Raw genomic sequence first — 19,612 nt, forward strand, 5'->3', positions numbered from 1 at the left:
CCTGATGTAAGTGAATTTGTCTTCTCTCATCTATGCTGTTTGTGTTATTCCCAATGCTTGGATGTGGACACAAAAAAAAGCATCTTGCAAGTGGCAGTCGAGTCTGATTTCTTCACAAATGAATGTTTGTGCTGGCTCTCAGCTCTGTGCAAAGCAATACCACTGTGGGCAGTAAGGGGAGCTGCACAGATTATGTTTCAGGAATACTTCTCCTTTGTGGAAGCCTGAGTCAGAATTCTAGCGGTGGGAAGCTTGACATGATTTCTGTGACACTGGCCTCTTTTTGGGGGTGTTTGTCACCTCCTTGTGTAGATTTAAGTGATCTCTGTAGATAATATTTTTCCTTAGAGTTCATAAAAATAGTCTGGAAGATCAAAATATTTTGAAAAATTTCAGTTAAGTATCAGATATCTTTGAGATGATCTGATTAAAGAATATTCCATCTCTCATTCTTAACACACCCATTTTAAATACCACATTTGAACATTATGAAATGCTATCATAACAGCAGGTCTATTTTTCAATATTGAAGTAGAAATGTCTCCAGCAAAGTTAAACTTAAGTTATAACTTAAATTATCCACTTAAACATGGGCATATCTTTGTTTACATGTGCAAAATAATCTTTTAAACAGAGAAAATAAGTTGTTACGCTTCTGTAGTTCTTGCTTTATTCTTTGCAAGAAAAATGCCCTCCTTGAAGCTTGGCCAGATCTCTGGCACAGTGGAATCTTTCGTAATGGCATTCCCTTTCCAAAACATTGTCCAAACTCTGTTGAACTCCAGAGGCAATGGTTTGCCTTCAGCAGGAGCTGCTGTTGCTGTCTGTAGTTTTTATTAATATGGTTCCTTACGCTTTTCCAGATGCAGAAGACAGATGTTTGGTCATCTGTGGTAAGTCAGCATATAGAGGAGAAATTATTATTTACCAGATAAAAACCTTGTATTACCCTCCTAAACTAGTGCTCAGTAGCTAATTAGTGGATAGCAGCAAATAGAGAGCAACCTGACTGTGGACCACAACTTTATTTTTATACTGAGACAGTGTGGGAGGCCTCTGTTCCTGCACATTCTTTTGTTCAGCAGATGAAATATAGATTTAAAGCCTTATTCACTCACTCAGCTGCTGAGTGCAAGGCCTGGCATAAAACTAGCTGTATCTTCTGCAATATCTATAATCTGAGGACAGGTTGCGTGTCTGCTGGCTGTTGATGCAGGCATGGACCTGGATGGTAGCTAGGAATATTCTGGAAGCACTATAACAATCTTGTACTTCTGTCTGTGAACATGTAAGTGTGTGTAACTTGCCTGCTTTTTGTCCAGAAGTTGTGTGTTACGGGGGACACGTCAGCACCTTGTCATCAACTAAATCAGAAGTTAGCAGAGTGAGTTCTCATAGTGATTTCCAGAGTGAATGAATCACAGCATTAACAGGAGTTTTGCTTACAGAGGGCTGTGCAGTTTGGATAATGGACTTACTAATTGCCATTTGGACTTGGGAGAGAACCGTGTGGTCAATTTGTTACATCTGCCTAGATTTTTTGAGAGTGAGATCAGTTTTTCTGCTAGTAAAAAGTAGGCAAAAAAGTAGTAGAGGAAAGACAAAGTATTTTTGTGGTCAAAACAGAGTACAGGACATTTCTTCCTGGTAGTTAACTATAAGGAAAAAGCTAGTAACACTATAATAACAGACTCTGTGCTTAGTCTTATGAGCTTTTCCTGGAGTGTGATCTAGTAATCCTCAAATGTCTGTTATCACTTCTTTAAATAGGGAGAGTTGCAGATCTGAGGTTTGTGGGATAAGGGGAATTGAAACTTTGTGAAATGGGTGGTTAGTAGCCTGCCATGAACTACAGTGAGCACTGACCAAGACTATTTGTGATGATTTGGTGGAAAGGTATAAAGGCAGGTTTTGCCTGCTCTTCTATTTTCTATTTCCCATTGTAAGAATTTCTAGCTAGGAAAATCACTTTCTCCTCATAAGACTGGAACATTTTTCCAGTGCATCAAACAACACATTGATCTGTCTCCTTTTGGAAATGAGCTATGGCTCTGTGACTTTGCTGTTAGAATAATTTGACAGATTGCTACCTCTTTGTTCTTTAACCTCCACCATGGAGCTGGTTTGCCCTAGAACAAAAGGTGGTAATTGTTCCCACTCAGTGCTATTGGCAGTGGGCTCTCATTCTCCAAATGTTAAGATTTTGAGACATACATATTTAATGTCATTTGGAACTTCTATTTTGTGACTTGCCAACTGGCTCTTGCCCTTGAAAGTGCCCTCTTGCAGATGGTTAATGGGATCCAATAAAAATCACAGCAAAAATTTTAATGTTTTTTCTCTGAGAACGGTAAGGATGTTGAAGAGATGACTTTCCCATGTAATACACTCTGCCTCTTGATTCTGATGACTGAAAAGATGACTGCAGATACCTAGGATTTAGTGTGTCTCCTTCCTACTGGACCAGTCCAACATTTGCTAAGTTGGATTCACCCTGTAAAAAATGAGAGATGTAAAGTCTTGAGGCATATGGAACTAACCTTTTATGTACTTAGAGGGCTTTGGTTTAGGATAATAGGATAAGTGAATCTTGGAACCATTATGTTTGATTATTCTTGTGTCAACATCATAGGTGTTTGGTCAGTTGGTTTGTGTCTTTGTATAAAATGAGATATGTAGTCTAAATATCACATTGAATTATTTCTACTATAGAATTTGAATGGATAAAGGAAGAAATGATGTGTTTATCTTTTTTTTTCCCCTCATTGTGCATACCTGGTGTTTACATTCTCAGGATCCATTTGCCCTTTTAAAGTTGAGACTGTTAGGTATTAAATAATTTCTTAGACAACAGTAACTATCAACTCAGTTGAGCTGGAGGTGTTCCAGCTTTTCTTTCTCTCTCTAAAAGAGCAGATATCTTGTTTCTGCATTGCAAGGCTGTCCCTTGCTGGCTGTGACTCAGATACAAGTCTTCCAGATGTTGGTGAAGGATACTTCAATGAGACTGCCTTTTAGTCTTCCAGTGTTTAATCATGGAAAATGAAAGGAAGATAGTATCTTGTTTTGGCAACATATAATGTGTTGTGATTCCTAATTTTATTACATCTTACTCTCTAGATCATGGAAGACAGTCACTATAAAAAGCAAAGGTGTTTCTTTTCTGCTTGCAAAGTTGAAAATTTATGGAAAAAAAAATGATGGCAACACTGACTAGACATGTCTAGCTAAAAACATGCGTTAAATTGTGTATAACGGTGGGTCAGAATGAAAAGGGTTAATTCTCATATAGGTTCTTTTCTATTTCCATGTTATTTTTGCATGGTCACCATGCCCAAAAGCCTTCAATTTACAGTTTACAAAATGTTTTTAGCAACAGTGGAAATAACCAAAAAGGAATATGAACCCTCTCCTCTCTGGGAAAGGAAAAGGGAGGCAAGTGTGACTGTTACTGCACTCATGATGCATTGCAACATTTCTTAAAATCTTAGAGATCTAGTTTCCTTAGGCAACTTAAGATATGTAGAGGGAAGAATAAAATTCCTGATAAATGGAATGCAGTAAAGACTCTGTCAAATGATCTCACAGTCTTCGTGTGTATATGCTTGTGAATGCTGCATGTGTTTAAAATGGTAGATATAAATAACTAAATAGAGGTGGTAGTTCTATGAAGTTACTTTATCTCTGTGGAGAACAGAGATAAGATACAGAGAACAGAGAACAGACAAAGATAATGCTCAGTTTTAAATATGGAGTTCAGCCTGCCAGGCAGAACAGATTTTCTCAGCACTTGGAAGCAAGTTGACCCAGTTTGACTGGTGTCTTGACCATTGTCTTACAAAAGAAACGGCCAGCCTTCCCCCTCTCTTTGTGCCAGGTTATAGTTAAGAAAAGCTTTGGGCTGTTTTGTCCACGCTTTTTGTTTTGGTTTGGATGAATTCAGAAGGGATTGACCTGAAGTATTCTGCAGGTGTTTAGTGCCTCTAAAAGCCAGTATTGCGGTAAACTATGTGCTAGATCATGCAGTGAGCTCTGTGCAGCTAAGTCTGATCTTCTGACTGAAGCCCACAGAAATCAGAGGTCATCTTGGTGTATTCAAGTTCTAAGTGCAGGCTTATAGGACAGATACAAGGACTATTCCTCCAATACAATTCCCCAGTGTTTTTTTCCAAAAGGTACCAAATACCTCATGGCTGACAGGTTTTATCAGCAAGTGCAATGTTTACCTGGCTCTCTTGTTCATTGGTATCCCTCTCCCAAATCCTCTGCTGATAAATCCTTTCAAACTGATAATGTTGTTTGTAATGCATATGTGTCACTGTAAATATACACAAAAAACAAACCCATAAACAACCCTGAGACAAAGAAAAACAAATGCAGCCTGTTGTGTTTAGAGGCAGTGCTGTCTGTCAGAAAAAACATGGCCATGGGGTAAGGAACCTGGAAAGTGGTAAAGAGCTAAGGTAGTTGCAGTTCAGAAGGGAGGGCAAAGGCAGGAGTGTCATCAACCAGTAGGCAAAAGTCTTATCTTTCTGCATTTGAGACTGCTTTATATTTTTTTGTATCTGGGAGTCCATCTCCCAAGAAATGCACTCCTAAGGGTGCAACCTTCTTGCTTCCTTTATGCTATTGTGTTAGGTCACTTAATTTTCAAATGACACTCAGGAATCTTTATGTGTGTTTGTGCCTCTTCAGCGCCATCACTGTCATTTATAAATGTCCTGGTGTGGGCCAGGATAAAGGTAATTTTCTGTCTTGTGCTTTCGCTTTCAGCTAAGTCTCTTGTAAGTACCTGTACAGTAAGTCCTGAAAAGGAAGATTAATATCTAGATTTGTGAATCGTATCTGCAACTTTTAATGGTGTATTTTAGCCATTCCTCCATAAAGTACTTTCTAGCTTAATTCCATATAAAAAGGGTAAATGAAAGCTCAGCATTCTGAGATTATTCTTTACTGAGTACATTGCATCTGTGATGTTTGGCTGCTTTGCAGAAACAATCCTTATAAATTGAAAGCTAATTGAAATGTAAGGCAAGCGTGTACTTTTGCTTTTTTTACTGATACAAGGATTTATTTACTTCAACAAAAACTGCACAGAAAATAAATTTTGTTGCCTAGTTTGAAGAAGAAAATAAAGATGTGAGAGTAGCACTGTTGCTCTGCCCATGCTATCTGTAATCCAAGTAGCACAGATAGCACACACTCAGAAGAATTGGTAATGTAGACAAGTGGCAGCATATGTATGCAAGGCTGCTGTGCTGTCGTGTACTGCACATTGGCTTGTGGTGAAGCCTCTGCTGCTTGCTTTCTGCTGCTGCTGTGGTTACCTGCCTTATTTATGTAAATGATATTACAGGAGTGTCTGCCATGGGATCTTGCATGTTCATTCTTCTGTGTGTACAAGAACTGGATGAAAGTAAAAAGCAAACACTTGCTTATCTTGTTGATTTCTACTGCTGTAAATCTTCCATGAGTGACACTGCACAGAAGAGGGTATTGTCTTTCAAGTGATCAGCCACATCAGATTTATTGGCATCTCTGCTCTTAGTTTCTGTCTCTGCATGTTACAAAGTTGAGCTCCACTGGATGTACAAGTATGACCTCAGATAGGAGGAGGGTGAGGTGGGACTGAGGTTCTCTCAGTTGTTGATGGTGATTTAGCATCCATCATTCTTGGGACCTTGCTTAGAAAGAATTCAATCACAACAGCCCTGTCAGGAGTATCCTCTTTTCAGCCATTTTCAGGTGTATCTCTGGAGCTGGAAGGAGTGGAGAGAGGACTTAGTGTTTTCATAGAATCATAGAGTTGGCTGGGTTGGAAGGGACCTCAGAGATCAAGTCCAACCCTTGATCCACTACCGCTGCAGTTACCAGCCCATGGCACTGAGTGCCACATCCAGTCTCTTTTTAAATATCTCCAGGGACGGAGAATCCACCACTTCCCTGGGCAGCCCATTCCAATGTCTGATCACCCTCTCAGTAAAGAAATTCTTTCTAATGTCCAACCTAAACCTCCCCCGGCACAACTTGAGACAGTGCCCTCTTGTCTTGCTGAGAGTTGCCTGGGAAAAGAGACCAACCCCCACCTGGCTACACCCTCCTTTCAGGGAGTTGTAGAGAGTGATGAGGTCTCCTCTGAGCCTCCTCTTCTTCAGGCTGAACAGCCCCAGCTCCCTCAGCCTCTCCTCATAGGATCTGTGCTCGAGTCCCTTCACCAGCCTGGTTGCCCTCCTTTGGACCTGCTCCAGGACCTTGATATCCTTCCTGAACTGAGGGGCCCAGAACTGAACACAGGACTCGAGGTGTGGCCTCACCAGTGCTGAGTACAGGGGCAGAATCCCTTCCCTGGACCTGCTGGCCACGCTGTTCCTGATCCAGGCCAGGATGCCATTGGCCTTCTTGGCTACCTGGGCACACTCTTGGCTCATGTTCAGCTTCCTGTCAATCCAGACTCCCAGGTCCCTCTCTGTCTGGCTGCTCTCAGCCACTCTGTGCCCAGCCTGGAGCTCCCCATGGGGTTGTTGTGGCCAAAGTGCAGGACCCGGCGCTTGGCCTTGTTGAACCTCATCCCGTTGGAATCAGCCCAACTCTCCAGTCTGTCCAGGTCCCTCTGCAGAGCCCTCCTGCCTTCCAGCTGATCGACACTTCCCCCCAGCTTATTGTCATCTGCAAATTTGCTGATGATGGACTCAATCCCCTCATCTAAATCATCAATAAAGATATTAAACAGAACTGGTCCCAACACTGATCCCTGGGGGACACCACTAGTGACCGGCCGCCAACTGGATGCAGCACCGTTCAGCACCACTCTCTGGGCCCAGCCCTCCAGCCAGTTCCTAACCCAGCGCAGATGCCCCTGTCCAAGCTGTGGGCTGACAGCTTTTTCAGGAGAATGCTGTGGGAGATGGTGTCAAAGGCCTTGCTGAAGTCCAGGTAGACCACATCCACAGCCTTCCCCTCATCCACCAGGCAGGTCACCCAATCATAAAAGGAGATCAGGTTGGTCAGACAGGACCTGCCCTTTCTTTTTTTTTTGTGTAACTGTACTGTAATAGACCAGATGAGGGTTTGGGATTTGTACTGCAGCCATCTGGGTTTTGTGATACCAGTGTGTAGTGCAATTTGGTTCTCTTCCTTTTTAAATCTTGCACAGAAAACAAGAATTGTAAACTGTTATCAATACATTCCTAATTCCTTGCTTCTGGGTATAGTTCTATGATACCATCAGTAATAAATTATGTTTTCTTACATACATATTTTATCTAAAAATTATCTAAAATTTATCTAAATTTACCCCAAAATTGATATTTTATCTAAAATTTGGCTCTTAAATAATAATATCTCACTATTATCTTAAATTAATAATATCTTAAATAGTAGATATCTAAATTATTGCATTATTGTCTTGCATGGCTGCATGCATCACTAAAATAAAGGAACTGCAGTAACATAGCAAACAAACTTTTAGTAAAAACATTTACTTGAGCAACATCATGTTGGATATAGTCCACCAGAATAAATGCAGTTTGGGGCTGCAGTGTCTTTTTAAACACAGTGTAAATGCTTTTGACAAGTTAAATATAACCGCCTCTGGACAGCCAGCATGTCAGAGAATTTCCAAGTGAGATATATCATCCTGTACTGGACTGATAGCTTTACATAATCCTCTAATCCAAGTGATTGCTTAAATGTTGCAGCCTATTTAATTTTACTCAGTCTAGGATGACTTGCTGCTGGAGAGTTCAGGGTGAATTTCTGATTTAAAAAACTAAACCAAATAAAAAACAACAAAAAACTCCACTGCAGCTGAATAAATGAATTTAACTTCAGGTGTCTAGGGTCCAGGCTGGATTTATGGATGTCATATAGTAATGCTGTATTGGTCTATTAGAGAGAGCTGCTGAGCTCTGTTGTTCTTCTGCCTTTGGGGACTTTTGCTGAGGCTGTCAAAGAGAAAGTGGCTTTTAGAGGACAGCTCAGTGTCAGTTTTGCTCTGAGTACACTGGAGCTTTTGCTTGTCCTTGTGTCTGACAGGAACAGCTTCTAGACATGGACTGCTTGCCCTCTGCATGTACCTGTCTTGTACTCCCACTGCCATCGCCACCTCCTTCCAGTAGAGCCAGACCTCTTCCATGCTCTAAAGAGGCATGCAGTGGTCAAAGAACAGTTAAGAAGCATTTTCCTTTAGCTGTCTGCAGGGTGCTAGAACAAAGTTGTGTTTGGATTTTTTTATTTTTTTATTTTTTTGCACACTTGAACAACAAAAAAATGAGAAGTTGAAAGGTCTGATTGGAGGATGCTGTGGAGTGGGGGTTTTCAGCTAAATAAAAGGCTGTCTGGTTATTCCTTGTCAAACAGTCACATCAGGATTGTTGATTTTGTCCTTGTTTTGGGGGTTGTGGTGAAAGTCAGGCACTGGGGTGCCTGAATCCCAAGTCTGCTTCCTGATCTCTGCCTCCCACCAATAGGACAGAGGGGGGGTGATGTCCCCTGTGTCTGGGTTGGGCTGGCATGCCAAGCAGTAGAGTGCAGCCCTGACCTAGGAAGAGTGAAAACACTCAGAGCCATCCAGTATTTTGGGTACCTGGAGCTTGGTCTTCCTCTTGCTTCAGTTTTTGGGTGATAATGTGCTTGTTTAATTCCTTCTGTCATCAGGCAAAGAAAGTTACTGCTAGGGCTCACAAGTGACAATGCTAAAAAACAAAAAAGTCATTAATTTCAGTTTTCCTCCCCCTTTTCCTCACTTCACTCTTTATTGTTCTGAAAATAGAGATTCCTTTCTGCCCTCCTCCAAGAGTCACAACGGTTTTTTGCTTTGTTTGTCTTTTACAGATCAATTTTGTAGCCTGTCAACTGTTTGCACTTTTGGCTGCATTTTGGTTTCGTATTTACTTGGGTCCCAGTCATGCCAGCTCTGCTGTTCGCCATGCATTTGCCACCCTCTTTGGAATATACTTTGCTGTCTTCTGCTTTGGGTGGTGAGTATTTAGTCACCAAGTCACCATGTAGACAGGTCTTGTGTAAAAATACTTTTAAAATTCCTATCAGCTTCTCTGGACTACATCTTTGTAGTCTTAAGGCACATTCTTTATTATCAAGAGAAAAAAAAAAGATTCCTAATAAGAATAGCCATCCCGAGCCCTCAAAGTAAAATAAGCCATGAAAATATTTTTAAGTGAAGTTTGTGCTGTCTGTTCTGCGAGTTACAGGCATACCTGTTTAAGGTATGCTGTGATGCTGTGAGGATGCCTCTTTTGGAAAAAATGTGTTTAGCTTGACTGTGCACTTGGAGCTAGGCTGCTCTTTCTCTGAATGAAACACATTGATACTATCTTGTCCGGAAGTATTAATCTATGTTGGATAATAAGGCTATTAGAATGTCATTGTGATGATCCATGTTTACTGATATCCTGACATAACATGACATTTATTTGATTTCTATGGAAATATATTACCTTGTTCTGAACTTCCATCTCCTCCAGGTCACATAGAAATTATCTAAATACTCGCTTTGTTGTCTTCAAGGTATTCCATTCATCTTTTTGTCCTGGTGATGATGAACTATGGCATTATGAATATGGCGAGTATTCCCAACATCCACAGGTGAGCTTATGTGGCTGCAAGACTGGAGCTGTCTCTCTGAAAACATCTTTCATAGAGAAGCATGAGGGGTTTTTAGGACCACCTCCTCTTCTTTCCTGCCTTTCTTTCCCAGTTACTTGCAGAAGCTTTGTTAGAAGAGAGAAGAATCTGTTATTTCAATTTAGAGAAGCATCTGTAATTTCTATTTGTGGTTTTTGCATTTCCCGCTGAAACTGCTGGTCTCAAAAGTCAGCTTTTGTGGGTTTAACAACTTATGCCAAACCTCTGGCTCGCTAAACATAATGAAGTCATATTCTCCTTGGTTTTGTGTCCTTGAGGAGCACTTCTGATAATCCTTTGTAATATGTTCTCCCCCTTGCTGTATGGCCTTTAGGTATTTTCCACTTAGTTTTGAGTTAGGTAGTTCAAGCGAGGTCATTGTGGCAGCATAACGTAGTGATCTACAAAATTATGTCTTGCATTTGGTACTGTGCTAAGTACTTGAGCAAGTTCAAGGTACCAGAAATGTCACTTCATTGAAGCAGAAGCTTACAGCGTCACCATGAGAAGTTTTTTACCATGGAATCTTTCTGTTCCCTACACAAATCTCAGAGGAAGGAAGACACCTGAGACTTTAAAAGTGCTTTATCAGATGAGTGCCTTCCTGGCCAAAAGACATGCTACACTTCTATGTGAAAAAGAAAACTAGATGGCAGTAAAATCTTCTTCTTCCATTGAGTAAGAGAAATTTCACATGAAAGATCTCTGCTCAGTCACTGAGCCTTCTCAATTGGGTACTGTACTCTGGTAGGGGCCAGCACATTGGAGTTTTTAAAATTGTGTAGGTGGACTTCTTTGCTTTCTATCAATCAGTGTAATTAGGAATTTTATTTGTAAAACTGCTACTTTATAGCAGGCCATAAGGATGCGCTCATAGAATCATAGAATATGCCAGGTTGGAAATGATCCATCAGGATCATCAAGTCCAGCTCCTGGCCCTGTGTAGGCCACCCCAAGAATCACACCAGGTGCTGTTCTTCTGATTTTACTGTTGTGTTGGCCTCCATAACAGCATGTGGTTAATTCTGTGGTTTGGTTTGGGCATGTTATAGGTGATGCCTCTCTCTTTGCTCTATGTAGCTGTTTTGGAGCAGCTTCTGAAGGGTTTCACCAGTCTGGGCTGGTGAATGGAAACACCATATTTACTCATCTTCAGGCCCAGGGCTGTCTGGAGGTCTAATTCTCAGTCATCTCCCCTTCTTCTTTATCCCTTCCTGAGGCAACCCCTCTCAAATGGGAATCATCACTTAATATTTGGCAATATGACCCAGCAACATGGTCTATAGCAGTCACCAACATTTTGCACCAGCAAGGCTGGTATTATTCAAGGAGCTTTTCTTCCACCCTCTCACAAAGTGCAAATCCCAGAAGTGCAGAGGTAATAAACAATTTTAAAAATAGAAGTTGGACAATGTTTCAGAAAGAAATGCCATCCAGAGACCATAAGGAAAAGTTACTAAGAATATGTATTACTTGTCTGCTTGTCATTGTCCCTGCCTGTTACTTGGGGGGAAATGCAGGAGTTACTCATTGTGGATCAGGGGAACCAAGTCTACTGAGGGAATCCAACCCTTGCTTACAGCTTCCTAGGCAGGTGGAGGTGGCAGGGAAATGGGCAGAGTTTCAACAGGAAACCCCCTCACCCTTAATGTTTAGCCAATTAGTCACAATGGGAAAAATAATTGCTCACTGCAACACAAATTTAGCTGGTTCATATAACGTCACCCACTGTGGCAAGAGAGCCTTGTGTTGATTTGAGTCAATGTGAAATAGCAATCCAGCATTCTGAAAAGCCATAGCAGGTCTGGGAGGACTGGATTAGGACTACTGAATTCCATGAGCAACATGACTCAACGTATATACACATTATTTATTTTGGCACAATAATAGCATATTCAAGATGCTTGAGAATAAGCTTGGAAAATGCCTGTATAAGGGTGGGGCCTGTTAATGATTACTGGATCCTTCACAGCGGGGCTTGGAGACTTGGTTTCATCCCCCCTCCAAATGCAAGTAGAATTGAACAAAAGAAATAAAGAAAATACAAGGTTTAACCTATGTGCTTCTTTCCCTGGTTATTTTCTGCTAGTTTGATCTTTGGTGAGGCTGCCAGCCTTCAAAGCCTATAAATGGACAAACTAATCCAGCATCAGAAATCTCTGAGCTGCAGCATCAATTCAGTATATCTCTCTCTGCTCACCCCCCTTCCAATCTTAGGTGTTTTACACTTAAGCACCAAGGCTTATTTTAGATTTTTCATCCTATCTTTCACAGTTACATGTCTGAGCAGAGTGATTTATCTTGGTAGGGATTCTTGTCATTCTCTGTTTATGAGAGGGAGCCCAAGGGACTTGCTGGGACTCAACTGGCTGCCTGACTGGGATAAAATAAGAATTTTTCCTCCGAATCTCCTGAAGAAGCTGCCATATCCATTGAGTCTGCCTTTCATCTAGCTGTTTGGTGTGGGCCACATGACCTTCAAGTTGCCTTGCAATCCATCACTGCCATTCACACTGCAGTTTATTAGTCCTCTGGGAGGAAAGACTAATTTATTTTAAAGACAGACATGACTGACAAAGGCCTGGCTCATTTGCAGTCCTCTGGGTACTTTTCCTCTTGTTTGGTTTCACTTTTGGATCTCCACCATGATCAATTCTCCCATGGGTCCAAAGGAATCCCACTTGGCAGTGTGTGCTGCCAGCCTGCTTGACCTCCCATGACTCAGCTCTGCCAGGTGTGTGGAATGTGCACTCTTGTTTCTCTGTAACTCTTTGCATCTTCTCATCCACACGACCATCTTCTCCTGGTGCAGGGGACACCAGTACATCTGGTCCTGGCTTGTCCATGGGATGCAAGCCTTTTATTCTGGTATCCCAGCTCTCTGTTGCGCTGTCTAGTTTGCTTAATTTGTTAGTTGTTTTTCCAAATACCCATCTGCTTCTTTCCTCCTCAGTATCATCTTTATTGCTCAGGTAAATACAGAGAGAATTTGGTTGTAGGGAAGGCTGTATCTGCCCCACCTAGATACTGCAATGCCTCCAGTCCTCAGACTGTTCAGCTCGTAAGGTAGTCATGCTACTGTCCCGCCTAGTGTAGTTTTATTATTATCTTTTAAAACAGAGAGTGAATTTGTTAAGCTTCACTTAATGATTGCTTCTTCTGGAAAGGGACATCTCTTGGTATTTAGGGCTGAAAAGATCAGGCTGCGTGTCATTATCTGCCTTTATACAGAATTAGACGAGAGAGAAACCTGAGGAAGGGAGAGGAACCTATCTTAAACCTGAAATATTTTAGTTTCTGGTAGATCTGAGAAAGAGTTGTACATGTGAATAAAGAATATATACAGATAAAAAAGGCAGTGGATAACTTTGACACATATACAGTATCATCTGGTCTGATATACTTGAGGAAGACAGAAATTTCAAAATTATATGTGGGGGTGGGAGCTCTGAAATAAAAATGCCCCACTTGAAGTGATCTTATTTCTTCTTGTCTTTTTTTCTCACCTTTAGTGTGAGGAGACACTTCCATAACACTTCAGCTGGAAAACCATCAGTCCTCTCAGCATTTCTGTTATCTCTTGTAGCATAGATTCCCACTTGTTAACAACCTAATTTGCAAAAATCAAACTCCACTTCTAAACAAACCCAAACCCAGTCTGAGTGACTCTACTTCTTGTTGGTACTTGTGTTGGTAACTATGTGTTCTGTATATTGTGTTTTTAGGTACTCCTTTGTCGTAGCTATGGGATACCTCACCTTGTGCCACATAAGCCGAATATACATATTTCATTATGGTATTCTCACTACAGATTTTTCCGGGTGAGTGGGTCTGCAATCTGGGTCGTGTGTCAGTTAATATTAGTATATTTTAAGAATATTTTTTGTTATCTGGGGAGCGCTGCAATTTTGTTTCCCTTAAGCTTTTTGTAAGACTCTTTTTTTTTGTTGTTGTTTTTTTCAAGGAAGGAATAAAAGCTGTGTGATTTTTTTTGTTTGTTTGTTTCTTTTTTTTTTTTGCATTGACTCCTTGTTCTTGCTCTTTTCTTGCTAGGCACTGTCTAGTTAGGAGGGTAGATTGTGATTATTTGCATTACTACCTAGAGCAGCTTGGGAAGAAAAGTCTTTGAGTCTTTCTTTGTAGCTGCTCCCTGTGCTGGTGTAACACTCACAGCCCTGGCGAGCAGCATGGCTGATGCCCTGGTACCTAATGGGGTGGGCTGTTCTCCTGACACATTACTAGGCAGAGCTATCAGCTATGAGCCATCCTTTCCCTCTCCTCTTTTGATTTATGTTGGTGCCCCAACCAGGGGGGTATTTCCCAACCCAAGCGTTCCAGTGTGCAGGAGGGGAGGACATGGGCAAGGGTTGAGTGGCTGGGGGAACTGGGAGGTGGGTGGGTAACCCAGGCAGAGAGACATGAGACCAACTTTCGCTGTGGGTGCCAGTCTTATGAGTTCTCTCACAGGGGCAGGTTGTGGCTGCTGTGTAAAGAGCACTACTTTTTATATGCCATGCATTTCTGTGAAACAGTTTTTTGCACATATACTGCTGTCTCAGTGTGATTTCACTGTGCCAGTAGAGGATGCTTTACAATAACATTGACAGCTTAACTATATTTTGTTTACGAGAGGAAGACACATGCTTTTTCATGGTTTAAAAACAATGTGCTAGTCTGAATTCCACTTGTTTAATTGAATGTCTGAATACAGAATAATTAGTAACATACTATGAAACTCTCTGTAAACTGCCATAGTAACTTACAGATGCCCCAGTAACTTACAATCTCCCCATTTAGAGAAATTTAGTTGTAGTATTTTGTTCTGCTTTTCTTTTAATATACAAAAGCAGGACCTGAAAGAGCATGGCATACCAAGAAGCCTATAAATGGGATTGGAATGCTATAGCTCTCTGTGTGTTTATAAAGGAGAGAGAGAGAGAGAGGTGTGCAAGAGTGTGCTTTTCTGAATAGTGTGTTCAGAAGTGCATTGTGAGGCATCTCTCTCTGAAGACATTTAAAAAAGAGCCATCTGAGACTGGGCATGGAAGAAGAGGAATGGTGGCTGTTCACATCATAGAGTAGGTAGCCTTTTCTGCTCTCTTGATGAAAAAGGAGCCGCTCTTACCTAATGATGAGATTGACAATAATAATAATGATACTGAAAGAATAATACCTGAACTTACTTCGTTATTTGATTTTGTCTTGGTGCTTCAGTATAAACCAATTACTAAACTTCAGTCAAACATAAAACTCCCAGGTGGTAAACAGATGGGAAATGTAGTATGGAAATGAACTACATCTTCATGGTATATTTTAGAAACAAAGAATAAATAAAAATACTGTAGCGATTTTTATAGAGATTTCCAATGCAAAGTGCTCTAGCCCTGGTCAGCCTCATAAATCTGACTTAGAACTTCTTTTCCCCATCTATAAATAACAAGTGCCCACATATGCTCTGTGAACATACCTAAACAGGTGTGGTGACCCAAAGATACAAAATGTACTCCCTAACCTGTTTTACCATGTATGGGCATCAACTGAGCCTCCCCTTGCTTGTTCTCCCATGTTTGCTGGTTCCACATCCATTGCATGTGGTAATAGGGAGAATTCAAACAGATTCCTGTTCAGAGGATGGCCTTAAAGTTCTTCAGGACTTGAGAAACAACTGACACACCCATGCAGCAATGCCCATCTCCCAGAAGTCTCCCACCCTTTTGGGTAAATGTAGCTGGGGATATACACTGAGAAGGCAAAATGCTGGATTTAAGGCAATCTTTAGGAGAGAACAAAAAGCCTGTCCTCAACTGACTTGTATTTGAGTTGACAGTGTCCTTTAAGTCTCTGTTGATTTTGGATTGCTTGGGAAAAGTTTTAATTCACATTGAATAGGCACATAACCAGTTCTAGTGCCATCAGCTTTCACTGTCAGTTCCCTAAAGTGATGAGCCAAGTGTTAAATGAGTGTTTCCCAGTATCAATGCTGAAAGCTGGCAGACCTCTTTTGCTCTCTTGAGCTGCCCTGTACTCTTAACAGCTTGCATGCATAACCCTTTTAAAGTGTGGTTGCAAATACATTTTTTTTTTTAATCTTTAATAATAGCTGTTTGCACTATTTGTTTGGAGTTCCCCCGTTTTGAGAGCACAGCTTGTAAAATGCAGGTAGATATGGAGAGAACAAGGTAACTTTTGAGTCATGTCTTAAGTAAACTGGAAAATGGAAGATCAAACTGTGACTCATCACTTTAAGGTTAAGGAACCTTGCTGCTTATTGTTGACTGCTTAATTCTTCTAAGTCATGCAAAGGTTTGGTGACCAACTCCCACAGTCAAACCTGTACTTCAGCTGCTTGCAGCAGTTTCTTGATTTAAGATCTTTTAATGTATTGCATAGTAATTAGGGGAAAACTAAGTTTTAAAAACTACATACCAGGTTCTAATGAAAATCAGCTCCAGTTTGCTATGCTTTAATTTTGATTATTTTGAAGAAAACAAATATAGATTTTATCTAAGTTCTTTCATTTATATTATTTCATAGAACTGTGGTGACATAGTTTAGGAATTTTCTTCTGACTATTTTGCCAAATAAAACTATTAATTTTTGAACACTAATTGTAAAGTAACTAAATGTGGTGCTTCCCCCTCAATTCAAATTAGTCATTGAGAGAAACATGCATATTTTATTTTCTTTGGTTTGCCACAGCATCTGTACATTGTACCTAGGAAAACTAAATCCTAACCCTTCTTTCTCTTTTTCTCTCTCTTATTTCTTCTTTTTGCTAAGAGGATTATGCTGGTAAGTTGCCTGGTTTCTCTACAACTTTGTAAAAATGCTAATACTAATGTACAATTTGTGTTTTTTTCTTTGTATCACAGCCTTAGACCCAGTATAGTAATGAAATGGCTTTAGGGAGGAATACATTTAAAATACATAAAGGGATCTTGATTGGGATTTTTGGAAACTAGTAACAGATATGGTTTCATTCTAGCATGCTAGGTGGGCAAATACCATATGATAATTTGGACAGAATTCAGAGGAGCTCAGCATCTGTAAAAAGTTGTGTCTGCTTTAATCCTTTGTTTGATTAACATCATAGATTTCTCTGATTTCCTCTTTAAATTATTGCAGTGTCTGAGCAAAATTTTCTAATACTGCAGCTCATTTGGTGAATGTCAGGGAATGATCATGCATGTGTGAGTTTCTTGGCACCATTTCTTAGAGAAAAGGAACTGTGAAAATCGCCATACACAGTGACATTGCTTTCTAATCTTCTGTTGGTCTTGGAGAGACCAGAGCTGTATTATCAGGGATACTTCAGAGACTTCTTCTCCCTGCAGATGTTCAATCTGTACCTCTTACACGAGTTTTTTAGTGGACATCACTCTCCAGAAGATATGGACATCTTTATGTGTTTGCTGAACCCCAAATGCACAGCAGCAGCAGCATTCTTAGCAAACTTAGAAAAGAATGTTCATTAGAAGAGCCCTCTTGAAAAGCCATATAAGCAGATACTTTAGTAACAAGTGGCACTTCAGACAGCAAATTTTTGTTGGGTGGTTAGTGGTTTGTTGATGGTTTTCACCCTCTCAGTGACAATACCAACCACGAAAGAACTAAGGAACAAGGCCAGTTCTTAAAAAGGAAATACATTTGTTGATGGGAACAACCATCGATGGCCTCTGTTGCCATGTTAAAACACAATGCAGAAATATTGACTGGTCCTGCAAGCTCAGTTGGTTATTTTTATTTTCTTGTTATTTAAATGTATGAAGTACATTATGTTGCCTACAGTGTATGTTCCAGCAGCTCTGGGTAACTTTGTCCCCCAGCAAGTCCCCAGAGTTCCCCCAGCAAGTCCCCAGAGGCAGCACAGCAGCACACGTGCAGGGTGAGTAAGGGCAGGGCCATCTGGGTTCCGTGCCCGCTGGTGCTTGGCTGCTGCTGCTGAGCATTTGTCCACTTGAGACTGTGCTGAGATCACTTGCCACTAGAGAGAAGCCCTGCAAGAGCCACAGTGTGGGAATTAGACAAAATTCTAGCAGCCACTACTAGAGAGCTCCACAAGCCTAGTTGCATCCCATGACACTTCTCTAGAAGTAAAGACTTAAGTGAAATGCTTCTGTTGGGAGCGTCCACCAAAAAGGACTACCTGGAGCAAATTGGAAACTGCTTTGGAGGCACGAGTGTGTTCAGCTGAAGTATTTTTCCTCTGTGTGCTTCGGCACTTCTTCATTTTGCTGCTGTTGGCAGCAGGCCTTTACTTCTGTTTTCAGTGAGGCTGTTGTGGCATCTCTGGCTCGGTGTTCCCCTCGGCAGCATGTTTAGGGTTGTAGCAGAGTGTGACTAGTGAACTTCTCCTCATGGCTAAATAGAGAAAACTGAAACAAATGTTTGCTGTTTCAGAGTCTTGTCTGTAATGAGCCTTTTGGCTCCACCTCCTCTCAATGAAATCAGGTCAGTGGAAACTATTTCTAGCCAGTGTATGCCAGACTCCACCATGGGATTACCTAAGGTCAGGCAGACTCAGTTTGGTAAATGTCTTTTCTCTCTTTTTCTCTCTTACGCATTTCAACATGATTATAATTCAAAACTTAGACTATGGAAAAAGCCAGAAGTGCTACAGACTAGAAGGGGAGTTAACAAAGCTATAGAACTTCCAATAATCTTTCTTGAAATAAAGCATATATTTAAGAAGAAGAAATGACTTGAACTCGATCATATTTGAACACTGTCCAATTGCTTTGCAACTATATGCTAAGGGCTATGATTCTACATCATCTACATCCACAAAAGTTATGGTTAGGGTTGACTATGTGCGACATGATTTTATATATTAATTTGCTCAATGTTTTATTGCCGCTTAAAATTAGAGGTTACCTGAAAGGCTGGAAATGACAGTTCAGTACTCTGATATTGCCAAGTTTTAATAATCAAAACTCAATGAGTATTCAGGAAAATACATTTTTTTCCCCCTAAATTAAATGTTTTGGGTTTGGTGTTTTTTTGCTTATCTAATTTGTAATACTGATTCGGGACTCATGTCCTCATGCATTGTTCTGCAAATACAGGAACAGGAGTATTTTTCATTCTGAAGAAACAAAAACTTGCTCTTTGTGTGTGTGCAGTGAGGAGAGATTGAGGCCCCAGGGAGGAACAGGACAGGTGTGGGTGTTCAGAAGGTCAGGGGCCTCCTCCACATCCCAAAGGGTACCAGGAGACGACAGAGCTTACATCACTGCTGTTGCTTCGTCTTGCTCTGCCCTTTCCTGCAGCCACAGCTTGGTCCCCCAGTGAGATCAAGTGATTGAAGGAATGGTAGATGAGGGAGGGAGGAGGAAGACTCTCCTTGCTCACCTGAAACCTTGCTTGCCCTTTGTGCAAAATGTTTAATGATTCCTGAAACTGATCTTGTGAAAGATTTAGAGGGTGCCAGCCTATTGGCACTGTACAGCAGTACCACCTTCCCGAGCAGGGTATAGAAGAGAGATGTAGATATGTAATATGATGATGGCAGGAGAGATAACTGAAAGTGTCTCAGATACACTTTGTGGGTCTCCCTCCCACCTAAGGTGTCAGCACTATCACTTTTGTGCTTGCTTGTCTCCTCTGGAGTTGGGATTTGAAGGGGACATACTGTCCATCTTTTCTGATTACAGTGCAGGAGAGGCTGACATGTTCTGCAGGGTTACAGTGTGCCATCAGTGAGGCAATGAATTCCTAATATAGATGAAGAGAACCTCTTTCTTGTGTTCATACATTGTGTGACTTCAGTAAAGACTGCATTGCTGTTTCCCTTGATCAGCCAGCACATCAGGATTGTTTGCCTTTTGGTTCTCACTGGATGGATTATAGTGTGTGGGGGGGGCAATTTTCTAGGACAAGTGTCTAAATTTAGGTACTTAAAGGCATACAGTTTTGGCTCTGAGCCTGAGGTTTAAAGCTACCCACTTCAATACTGGCATAAAGTGCTTGC

General features: G+C 41.0%; 1 protein-coding gene across 7 annotated transcripts in view; it reads left to right on the plus strand.

Annotated features, from left to right (window-relative positions):
* MBOAT1 (membrane bound glycerophospholipid O-acyltransferase 1) overlaps nucleotides 1–19,612 on the plus strand; it is a 59,939-nt gene that overhangs the window by 18,522 nt on the left and 21,805 nt on the right. For 5 of the 7 annotated variants that reach the window (XM_071736319.1, XM_071736313.1, XM_071736317.1 and 2 more), the window contains exons 2-4: nucleotides 8,833–8,978; nucleotides 9,526–9,603; nucleotides 13,368–13,463. In XM_071736319.1, coding sequence (XP_071592420.1) covers nucleotides 9,554–9,603; nucleotides 13,368–13,463 — 146 coding nt within the window. In that variant the 5' untranslated portion in view covers nucleotides 8,833–8,978; nucleotides 9,526–9,553. The remainder of the gene's footprint in view (nucleotides 1–8,832; nucleotides 8,979–9,525; nucleotides 9,604–13,367; nucleotides 13,464–19,612) is intronic. The other 2 variants (XM_071736314.1, XM_071736315.1) reach the window with 2 other exon arrangements.

This window comes from Heliangelus exortis, chromosome 2 (genome assembly GCF_036169615.1).
Source record: "Heliangelus exortis chromosome 2, bHelExo1.hap1, whole genome shotgun sequence".
In the NCBI taxonomy this organism is placed as follows: domain Eukaryota; kingdom Metazoa; phylum Chordata; class Aves; order Apodiformes; family Trochilidae; genus Heliangelus; species Heliangelus exortis.